Source organism: Mytilus trossulus, chromosome 2 (genome assembly GCF_036588685.1).
Source record: "Mytilus trossulus isolate FHL-02 chromosome 2, PNRI_Mtr1.1.1.hap1, whole genome shotgun sequence".
In the NCBI taxonomy this organism is placed as follows: domain Eukaryota; kingdom Metazoa; phylum Mollusca; class Bivalvia; order Mytilida; family Mytilidae; genus Mytilus; species Mytilus trossulus.
Window position 1 is genome coordinate 39,911,170 of NC_086374.1, and position 12,237 is coordinate 39,923,406.

General features: G+C 31.6%; 1 protein-coding gene across 1 annotated transcript; it reads left to right on the plus strand.

The window, feature by feature from the left end:
* The first annotated feature begins 1,390 nt into the window (after positions 1 to 1,390).
* On the plus strand, positions 1,391 to 9,346 carry LOC134705763 (ATP-binding cassette sub-family C member 3-like). Its single transcript, XM_063564481.1, has 10 exons — positions 1,391 to 1,402; positions 1,728 to 1,862; positions 2,574 to 2,702; positions 3,352 to 3,468; positions 4,099 to 4,160; positions 5,355 to 5,492; positions 5,859 to 6,092; positions 6,541 to 6,724; positions 7,929 to 8,108; positions 9,197 to 9,346. The coding sequence occupies exons 1-10, from the start codon at positions 1,391 to 1,393 to the stop codon at positions 9,344 to 9,346; spliced, it is 1,341 nt and encodes a 446-aa protein (XP_063420551.1).
* Positions 9,347 to 12,237: the final 2,891 nt, after the last annotated feature.

A 12,237-nucleotide genomic window follows, 5' to 3' on the forward strand; every position in this document is an offset into this window, starting at 1 on the left:
TAAGATTTTGAGCAAGCTCTTAAAAAGGCTATATAAAATATGCAAAGGTATCATTTTGTTAATGTGAATTAGTTAAACACGTGTTTATTTCAGTCCTTCGTATGTGGCTTACTGTTGTGTGTCATTTACATTCACAAATATGATATATACGATGACTCGGCAACAACATAAATCAGTTTTTCAAAGAACAGAGTTCAGGAGCGGATCCAGTCATTTAAAACACAGGACCAAAAAAGGGGGGGGGGGGAGTTCCAACTATATTGCTCCATTCAAATGCATTGATCGTCCACAAAAATGGGGTTCCAACCCCCGGAACCCTCCCCCTGGATCAGCCACCGGAGTTCAAATAGATATATAGATAAATACACAAAGCATACAACTGGTATAATAAATGACAGAAACGGAGCAGTACAAAAATATGGAAAATGAAAAAGCTGCGAAGGACATGCTGCTAGATGAAGGCGAAAGATACAAAATAGTATACAGTTATATGATCTTATATAACAGTGTAGAGGGTATTTCTTAGACATTGATAATTTACCGACGCATCGCGTACAGAAAACAACCGAAGAATAAAAACGTTCAGGAAATCAGTTGCCTTCGGTGATCTTACATCCCTAGTGAATAGAGTCATTGCATTTGTATTTGATTTCATATAGAAAATACACACTGAGGTGAATGATATTTACTGAAAAACATGGGATGCGAAATAAATCAATTCTACATCCGACATAACCAACACACATAATAATAACGATCAAAAGGATGAACATAATTGTAAAAAAGCCCGGTCCGACCATGCAAGACCCTCACTGGCTCGTCGTCGTTGAACAAAAATGAATATCAAGTACAAAACATTACAAGTACAAAAGATAAAACCGATTAAAAAAACCACTCACGATTAATGCATACAAAATGGTGCAATGTTTGTGACATTCAAGGTTGATATGCTTTTATTTTTAGGACAATGAAGTATTTACTAAAGACAAACCTAAGTTTACAGAATGTTTTATATCAACAGTACCTGCCTTAGGTCCTATAGGATGGCTTTTGCTTACTTTTATACTCTATGTGACAGGATTAAAGAAAACTCCAACGTCTTCAATGCCATTGCATGCCACCAACGTTGTCAAAACAGTAAGAATTTCTCTCGTAAATTTTTCAAACTTGTATATGTAAACAAATACTATATACTTGATAAACAAAAAAATCAAACCATGTTTATATTTAGATTTTAAATGATAAGCTGTCAAACTTGACTGGATTTTAAACAACTTTAACCTATAATGGTTTAATTTTTACATTGTTATTTGGATGGAGAGTTGTCTCATTGGCACTCACACCGCATCTTCCTATATCTACTTGAAACATAACAAATATTATATACACGATGTTCTTCGGGGTAAATCAAAAATAAATGACTTATGATGTAGAAAGTGAAATAACAAAGATATTCAATTCCGTGAAAAATTCAAAACGAAAACGTCCCTTATAAAATGCCAACATCAAAGCTCAAACACACCAATCCAATAAATAACATATGTCATGTAGATGCTTGCAAAGCGTTTTCCGAATAGGATGATTTCACCAAGGATTTGTATAGTTAGATCTAACTATACAAATCCTTGATATCACTTATCATATTGTTTCGAATTTTGATTCTTTAATTTAGCAGGATGCTTAACCTGATATTTACAAAAAAATTATTCTACTATTTCTATTTACAGAGTATTTGTGTGGTGCTAGCAGTATTAAGCCTATTTGCTCTATATACTCACAATACTTGTGGTTATAAATGTGTCAGTGATGATGCTATTCCTACCTCATATACAGTTAGTTGTGCACTTATAACAGCAAGTTATGTAAGTATTTCTTAGAAGAAAAATGAAATTCGTTGTGTAAGCTATGTACGGAAATTAATATTGATATAAAATAAAACGAACCTGCACAATTAATCAGAAGCACTATAACCATAAAAATTGTCATCTATATAAATCCTTTTCTCACTCTTTTGAAAATGTCAATGCTAGGACACCGAATTTTATAATTGCTTTTGCCTACATGCTATATAGAATTGAAATACACAATTTATGTATGTAGCCAATGTATGAAAAGGTACTGAAATGTTTTTGTAAATAAAGGCAACAGTAGTATACCGCTGTTCAAAACTCATAAATCCATGGACAAAAAACAAAATCGGGGCAACAAACCAAAACTGAGGGAAACGCATTAAATATAAGAGGAGAACAACGACACAACACCGAAACGCAACAGCACACAGAAACGGACCAAGCAACAGACAAAACGTAATAAACAGACAAAATGTAAATGTGTGTTTGAATCGTGGTATTAATTGTTCAGATATTGCTGACGATTTGCATTAGACTATAATGGTCATTAGAAGAGTGTCCATGCTTTATTCAATATTTTGCCGGTCTTGGATAACGTTAAGATAAATTCTTATATTTGCATTCAAAATAAATTTTGCTGCATGAGGATACTTAACTTATTTATTAGATATGTATGTCCTATATTAATTATATACAAAATAATGAAAACATTGTATATTTTAGATTTATGTTGCTATACTTACGCAAATAAATAGAAGGAAAGGTGTGATATCATCTTGGTTGCTGTGGATATTTTGGAAATTTGTTGTAATATGTGGTATTGTTCCATTACAAGATAATATTTTATATCAAGTAAGTTACGAATTAATTGTGGGATTGCTATAGACTGTCTATAATTACATCTTAATGGAACATACAATCATAAAAGATCATGTCTTCAGATTGATTTTTTTAAAGTAAAAAGATGTGGCATGATTGCCAATGACTCTGAATGAGTCAACTTTTCAGAAGGAACGAAAGAACAAAGATGTCATGCCAATTTCCGTGAAAAAAACGAAAATAATGTCAAACGTGTTAAATTAATGCATTTACAACCAGACTTCAAACAGTTAAAATAAACCGACTTAATTATAAAGTTATAAAGTTAATATTCGTCGGGCCCATTTTTTGCCCATTCTGTCATTTAAGGAGAATTTAAATTCCCTTTGAACATGAAAGGTTTGCTTTTCATTCATTAATCATCGAGTTTTCCAGAAACCATTGGTTTTTCCCCTTTTATGATATATTCAAAATCCTTTCCAAGCATTTTCTAACAAATTTACTAGTCGACTTAGGTTTTCCATCTCCTATATCAAATATTTCTGAGAGAAAATAAAAACCAAAAACATGTTTGTGTTTGAGCAAACATGTCTTTGTAGTAAATAACAGTGTACAAGATTCAGTTTCTGTTTTTTTTTAGACTTATCAATAGACATAATTATCTATACTTCTACATTTTCAGCCAACATGTATAAGTAGTATATTGCAGTATATCAGTTTCGGATTGTCGTGTTTTCAACTTGTACTATACAGTTTAGCTGATAGTCCGAGTGTTTATGGATACGAAAGAATAGGAAAGGTATAAATTAATTGACAATCATGATTAACTTTTGATGTTAAAACAGGTATTATATATATAAACTCATCAAAGTTACTAAGATTAACATTGTGTACGCTAGTCTACAATCAATTCATCATTGTACTAGAATAAAAAAAGATAAAAAGGCCAAATAAAGTTAAAGGACAAACTCCGAAAGGTTTTGCCAAAGAAAGTAAGTTATTAAATCTATTCCTCGGGTTGAAAATCGTAAGTATTTCGAAACAATTTACAGTTCAGTAAACAGTTAATTAATAATGATGACCATTTCAATGAAAATTCATGTGGCACTGAAACGCTGATTTCTGGGCTGCTGATATCCTCGAGTGTAAACCTCTGACCAATTTAGACACCCATTTTTTCTTCTTCTGAATTTCGGAATTATGCATTTTTTTCTACGTATTTTTTTTCGACTTTTGTCCTAACTAAATAAATTAAAATTAGAAAAGACATGTTTTCGCGTAATGCAGTATATTTGGTGTTATACGGTAACATTGTGTATTCACTCTTTTGCCGTCACCAAATTTTACAGTAAAGAAATCATTTAAGCACGTTTTTCATGTATATATAAAGAATGCCAGAGTAAACTGTTTGCATAACCTTTATTTATAGCCTGTGTGCCCAAAGTCTTATGCCTCAGTAATCTCAAAGCTGTTTTTCTGGTGGTTCACCCCGTAAGTATTATCTATACTATTCGTCAGTTGTCTGTATTTCATACAGTGAGTGTATTATCCTACAGAATGCTGTTATATATCATTTATATTCTTGGTGCGTCATTTAAAAGTACATATATTCAAAGATCTAGAAGAAAGGATAATGATTCTGACATAAAGTTTGTACGCATGGGCCGACCGACGAATTTTGAATGAATAGCTAATTCTGAAAAAAATGATCTGAATTGTGGTTTCAGTAATCATTCGGTTGTTATTCCTGAATACCGAATAATTCGAATGTTCGATGCATATATTTATATACCGATTGAATCGAAATCGAATATGTCCCGAGAACACAGTTATTTCGTAGTGCATTTCTTTTAGACAATAAATTCAAATTTAAAACATCGCACCTAATCTTTCTCAAAAAGATTTTTACAGTGTATTTTACTATCAGTGAGACAAATAATGTCAAAATTATAGGAATTTATACCAGCTCTAATTCAAAATATTGACAATTCTGTGTTAAGGGGGTGAAAAATTCAGTTTGACAGCTTCAGACGTGATAAAATTTGACCTTTTTGAACTGAACCAAATCATTACTTAACATAAAGATTCAGCACCCAAATTTTTTTAACATGTAATTACATCTCCCTACTTAATATTTCATGCATTTAATATCAAGAAATAAATTGGGAAAGTGTATCAAATTAAACATTCAAGTTATACACTGTTTTGACTATGGAAAACAAAGGACGATAACTGTGTCCTTGGACCATATGTCATTAAGTAAAACAAATAAATCGAATGCAAGTTATCACTTATTCAAAATGCTGCCAAACATCTACCTTGGAAAAGATATATATAAATGGTTTCTGTTTAGTCTTTATACTTTATATATGTTATTACTGCTTGGTAATTTGTTTTTAACAGAATCAAAATTAAATATTTCGGCTAAGTGATGATTTAAACGATTCATCTTTGATATAAATGTGTGTTGTATTAGATATGCAGGTGTAACAGAACTAAGACTTTTGTCTGTTCAATTGTTGGATGTTTGGTTTTGATAGTTTACAATATTTTATGACTTAAATAATACCGAATATTTATTAACAAAAACCAAACTTGTCGGATAAATGTCATTCCTAAAACAGTTGATATCGAAGGCGTAAACGGACTTTCCATTCAAAATACTACTGCTTCAAATATTTACAGAATTGTTCGGACCTGTTATAAACGTACAATCAGCAAAGACGACCTTTGGGATCAGCATCCAGAGCTTCAAGCGGAAACAGTAGTCAATGATTTACAGTTGTTGTGGGCGACACAAGAAAATATTGCAAATCGTAGGAGGTATTTGTTTTTACTTCAGCATCCAGAATATTTATATTAATGAAACACAAAATCAATGACGAAGAAACATCACAATGCATTTGGACAATGTAATTAAATAAGTTTGATATTTAATTTACCGGTAAGAAATTGTTCTGACGTTTACTACAAACGTATTTATTTATTTTGATTATGTTTAAACTTCGTTTGGAGGAAATGGATACATAATTTTTTTACCAGTAATAACCACGTAAGAAACTTCAAATTTTATGTATCAAAGATAATGTCTGTCTGTCTTTGATGTGTGGTTTCTGATAACTCCCTTAGTATCCTCTTACTTTTTATATGTATGATGTGCATAATAGTAGATTTGATGGCATATTACAGAATTCTTCAAGAGAGCAGTTTAGTCAGAAGTGAATACAATACGAATGGGAATATTCCGGGAGAAGAGACAGCCTTGCTTCAACGAAGTCTCTCTGATGAAGAAGATGATTCAAAATTGGAAAATCCTTCCCTTTATAAATGTTGTTTTCAACTTTATGGACTAGAATGGTTTCGTGCAGCCGGCCTGAAAATTTGCTGCGATATTTCAATCTTATTACAGCCTTTAATTCTAAAGTAAGTAATTCAAAGACTATTTTTTTCAATGCAAACTCATAGACAAATTATTTGACTAAAAGCAGTCTAAATATCACAAGTGCTAAATATATTTCTCTTTCACCAATACTTTCATTTCTGGAAATGTGTTGATTAGTTTAAGTAGCAATGACAACAAAAGAACTACAAAAGAGCTACTTTTACATACATTCTAACTTCAAGGGAGATAATTAGTCGTCTGACATATTAAAGGAGAAACAATTGACATTTGGCATCTGCATTTTTAATGACTGTTGCATCAATCGAATTTAACAACATATATTTTTGGGCTTTTTATAGCAGAGTACGCGGTATGGGCTTTGTTCATTGTTGAAGGCCGTACGGTGACAGATAAATGTTCATTTCTGTGTCATTTGTCATTTGTATATATTCAACTTTCATTTACACCTTATCGTTATTTTTCTGTTAGGCTAATTGTTAACGAAACAGAGAAGCCAAGCGAAGAAAGAGTAATGTGGTATGGAATAGTATTAGCAGTACTCATATTTTTGCTTGGACAGTTGGATGCTACGTTCTATATTCATTCATTACAGCTGATGGTCACACTAGGGTTAAAGGTCAAAACAGCACTTATAGGTATCATATACAGGAAGGTAACTCAATTTTTCATGTGATTTGTCCATTTTTCTTCGTTTGATCATGAATTAAATGTTTTATAGTATGAAATATGGTTTTTGAGTGCTGGTCTTAATACTTATCAAAAGTACCAGGATTATAATTTTATACGCCAGACGCGCGTTTCGTCTACATAAGACTCATCAGTGACGCTCAGATCAAAATAGTTAAAAAGGCAAACAAATACAAAGTTGAAGAGCACTGAGGACCCAAAATTCCAAAAAGTTGTGCCAAATACGGCTAAGGTAATCTACTCCTGGGGTAAGAAAATCCTTAGTTTTTCGAATAATTCAAAGTTTTGTAAACAGAAAATTTATAAAAATGACCATATAATTGATATTCATGTCAACACCGAAGTGCTGACTACTGGGCTGGTGATACCCTCCGGGACGAAACTTAAACTTAAGCTAAACAAAGCATATACAAAATGTCAAACATTGTTTGGTAGTTTACTAAGCAATTTGGAATAATAAATTCCATCATCTTAAGTAACCGATTCCAGTCTACCGAATTTACACCACAAATCAATCAACAATAACAAGTCTTGTTTCAACGTAACGCGTCCTTTGTAATATGTCTGTCAAGGAGACTAAATAGTCATAGTTTTATTTTATGTAGAACTAAAAAGTCCAAGTTAAACCTTCTCAAATGGTACGTATAGCTTCGAGCTATCACTGTTTACGGTAATATGAGACAAGAGTTGTTGATAAAGTCTTAAATAACCAATGTTTATCTTCTCCTGTCCAGATGTTCTTACTTGTTCTAAGTTCTAACTATAACGTACACTACCACGAACTTACTCACGTTTTTTTGGTACATTTCTACCCTCGTATATATCAGTACTGTTCCGCAAGACAGAAAACTTGTAATGTTATACTTTCTGTTTATTCAGTACTGTTTATTATTATACAAAAACGGTACATTTACTATTTCTATAAATTCAGTACTGATTTTGTCAGTACTGTTTAAGTACTGATTTTGACAGTACTGTTTCAGTACTGATTTTGACAGTACTTTTGGTACTGATTTCGTCAGTACTGTTTCTATCCAATCAAATTTTAGTTACATCATAATGCAACCAATCAGAACCAATATTTTTAAAGTAATGATTTCAAGATGGTGCGACTATCGAATGAAACTAATAGCTTTGCATCGTTATTTAAATAAAACATTCTTTTTTAGACTTTGAAAGTAAACAACAGCGTGAGAAAAGATTATACAGTCGGAGAAATAGTCAACCTAGTTTCTGTCGACTGTCAACGTATTCAAGATGCTTTCACATATTCACACGAAATGTTATCTTACTTTTCTATACTAACGTTTGGAGTATATGAGCTCTGGGATGTCATGGGTGCTTCAACAGTAGGATGTTTGGTTGTCATAGTAATTCTAACATCTCTAAATGCTTTTTTTGGAAAGTTACAAGAGAAATATTTAAAGGACATTTTATATTATAAAGGAAAAAGGTGTAAACTACTAAATGAAATCATATTTGGGATGAAGGTAATAGCAATTAATATGAAACAATTCAAAGTACATTTTTTTTTGGACTTAGAGTTATGCATCTCATTTTTATCAAGTATAATTAATCGGTCTATAGATTAACGAGAAGTGAGATAAACTTCAATGAGACAACAACCCAACGATACAATGTAAAAAGAAAATATCGCTTTAGGACAACATACCTTTGACAGTGTATATAAATAATGTTAAACTATAAGTCGTCTAGACAAGATGCGGGTTTATCAAAGACATAGTTTGATTTTACTCACATTTTGTAGAATCGAGTAGGTTCGTCTCTGCTGAATCTCATTATGCTTGAGACAAGTTAGAATGTAATATCACCAGTAAACTTATTTTCACTAGTTAAATACATTTTGAATTGAACTGATCCATATGATCGTACTAAACCAGCAGTATCTTTAATTTATTTGACATCTGATTTTGGTGAAGTTTTTCATTGTTGTGTTGTGTATTTTGTTATTTGTCTTTTTATCGTTTTTTTGCTTGAACATGACATTACCAGTTAGTTTTCGACTTATGATAAAATTGAGAATGGGAATGTGTCAAAGAGACAACAACCCGACCCTAGAATAGACAACTGCAGAAGTCCACCATTGATATCTCTTTTGCATCTCAAGCCTGTCGTTTGTGTAATTTCTCAAACATTTGCTCGATAGCTTAAATAATTTGCTTTGAATTTATCTTGTTACATATAACACTCTTTTCAAAGATGATCATAATTATTCTAATTATCTAATATATTATATAACAACTTATAATTTTTAATTGTTTTTAAAAAAAAAAAAAATTGCCGATGAAAAACAAATGTTGGTTTATTTATTAAAATTATGAAATATTCAAAAGAAAAAAAAACTAGTCTACAATCGTGGTGCACTCACAGCACAACTTTTTATTTTTTTTATTTTCTTGTTATGATTTGTTTACAGGTTATAAAGATGTACGCTTGGGAACCATATTTTCAGAAGAAGATACGAGGAATCAGATTAAAAGAAATGGCTATCTTAGGCAAAATAGCACGTGTAACAGCATGCTCTATTGTTGGTGCAACACACAGTCCTTTTATGGTAAATAATTAAGACCAGTTATACTATAGTGTTATCAACTTGCTGTTTTTGTATTTGCCCTTTTATAGATTCGAGGTTAGCTGTATTGGAACCGCGACTTGAAGAGTCAAGTCCAATACGGTTGACCGAGAATCTATAACAGGACCAATACAAAAACAGCAAGTTAAAAATTTTATTAAATAATTCATATACTTTTGATAAGAATAAATTAAGAAACTTACCGTGAAGAATATACAAAAATCATTTCATATATGAACTTGTCACCGCTTTTCGCTTTTAATTTCACGACCATGGATTTCTTGGCATTCTCATTGTCAAATGAAATGTTTGATTTCTCGTCCATGTTCTTAATAAAATGCAAATACAATTCATTTTATGTAGCAAATATAAAGTAACTGGGAAGAATAAATCAGACAGTTTCAGTTAACATATCTAACTATTGTGTTGGATCGTCTGATTTCCGTTGCAAGATTTCAAGACGTTTCAAAACAGTGCACATAATTTTACCTTTTTATTTTATGATTACACAAATATTGTATGTATCAAATGACCCCCAAAATTAAGGAATGGCGTTAGAAGATTGAAACAGGAAGTAAACGTCCTGTATTAGCCCATGGGCCAATACAGCTTTTATCCGTATATGCTCTGTTTCTTTCCGTACTGGCCCTGTTTTTTTTTCAAAAGACAATATGAACTCTTGATTTATATCGACAGTGAAATATTATCAGTTTTTATCACATATTTTGTACTGATATGTACGTTTTTGCATGGCCAATAATAGCCGGAAGTCAAGGTTGGTTATCAGCCCTCGGGGCCGATATCGATATCAGCCCTCGAAATCATATCAAGCCCCCGAGTTTAACTTCTGGTAACCTGTCAATCAAAGACTATTTGTAAACAAGTTGAACACAACGAAAAGAAATTTAGAAAGTAATGAATCTGCTGTAGTAGAAAAAGTAGAAATCAACAGTGAAAATCACAAAAGTTCCCGTAAAATATTGACGTCATAAAGAATTTAGAAAATATATGACGCCACACTGGAATGAGTAGCGATATAGGATTCTTCTTAAGCATTTTTTAACATTTTACATTTAACACTTTAAAGTCGTTTAATATTTGCAGTTCTTAAAATTAATATATTTATTGTTAATTATATCTGAAACTGTTCACAAAACGTTGTTTACCTACTGTGATACGATTTTTTTTTAACTCGCAGTGATACATTTTTTTATGTTTTTTCGTTAAATATCTTTTTGATTTTTGATGAAATATCAAACATAATTTGGTGTAAGCTATTTGTTTTCTCTTGCTTGAAAATATGTGATAAATAGATTATTACATGTCATTTTTCATATGGTCCATGGTATCAGCCCACGACCCATATCAAGCTTGATATGGGAGTCGAGGGCTGATACCAGGGTTTTAAACAGCGGTATACTACTGTTGCCTTTATTTAAACGATGTATTCTACTCGTACTCAATCAAAATCAAAATAAAGATATAAACTCGTGTCCAACGTAACTGGAACGTATGTATCAGTAATTTTATTTTTATATAATTCAATTTTAAAATTAGCTATATCTTATTGAATTTTGGCAAGTTTTTGATGGATTTTTAAAAGTTTTTAATGCCTCGTTCACACGTACATTTGGTTCGAATAAAATTCGAATCGAATGCAAATCGAATTCGCTAATCACGTTCACACATTCTTCCTTTTTAATTCGAATTGATTCGAATTGGCTAACTCGAATTATCTAAATTTAGAAATACGCTTTTGTCAATACGAATTAAAAATTAACGTCGTTTAGACAGTAAAGCAAATTTGACGCGCATTGTAATTCGAATTATAATTGACGTTAGGACTTAAAACGTTTTGAATGCGAATTAAACTAATTCGAATAAGTTAATGCGATTTCGAATTACGTTTGAACTCAGCATTAGTAAAAACAAGTTACAATTATGTAAATTTCAATTCCATAGGTATCATTGGCATTTTAAATTATGAACTAACACATTACAATATAGCCCACAAGTACAGCAATTGTGTCGATATTTCAGATGAACTTTGCAATATTGCTTATATACACCATGACTGCTCAAACCGAACCATTCAGCGCTGGAAAAGCCTTTCTTGCCTTGTCCGTTGTCAATATATTAAGTTTTCCTCTCACGATGATTCCCTTTGTTATAACTGGAGTTATACAGGTACGTATTAGTTAATCAATACAATAATAAAAACGAATCTCAAATGAGCAAATACGTTCATGTACATTTTGATTTTTTTGTTGTTGTTGCTTTTAGTCTAAAAACAATCATTATAAATAGCGGCGTTATGGTGGTGACGAAATGGTGGTCGTCGAGCATGGCAAAAATTCCATGCATATTAGGACAAGAACATGTTTATCATATAAACATTTGAACCATGTTTTGTACTAAACCGAAAACCTAATCCTGTTTTAAAGCGATTAATCAGAAGGTAATAGTCCAAAAGGAAGACATGTTATCCTACCGTAACCTTTATCATGACTCTGAGTAGACTTGACTTTGCTATCACTTCTACTTTTTGCTTGCTCTGAGGAGAAGAGGCAAATACCCATTGTGTAGGACTTTAATAAAACTATGTTAAATTACAATAACTTATAACTATGAACCTACACATTTTAAGAATTCCTCGCTGCTTAAAATGCTGTTTGATGAAGAATATTCCTTTGGAAAATATGCATCAAGGCAATTTAATCAAAAATCTGTGGAAAGCCCTATTGAATTTGTTCTGATTATTTCTTTTCCAGCCTTATTTTGAAATTTTGTTTCGCAATATGTCGCTTAGATATTTCATATATTGTATTGTACAGTTTATGCACTTTTAAATTTCTCCCTGCTTAGACAAACATTTTTCTTTGTTA

Bases quoted from the DNA above. Each gene is read 5' to 3' on its own strand.
- LOC134705763 (XM_063564481.1), top strand. The intron at 4,161-5,354 runs GTAAGTATTATC...AAATATTTACAG, and splicing joins TTTTTCTGGTGGTTCACCCC to AATTGTTCGGACCTGTTATA. The intron at 6,093-6,540 runs GTAAGTAATTCA...TTTTTCTGTTAG, and splicing joins TTACAGCCTTTAATTCTAAA to GCTAATTGTTAACGAAACAG.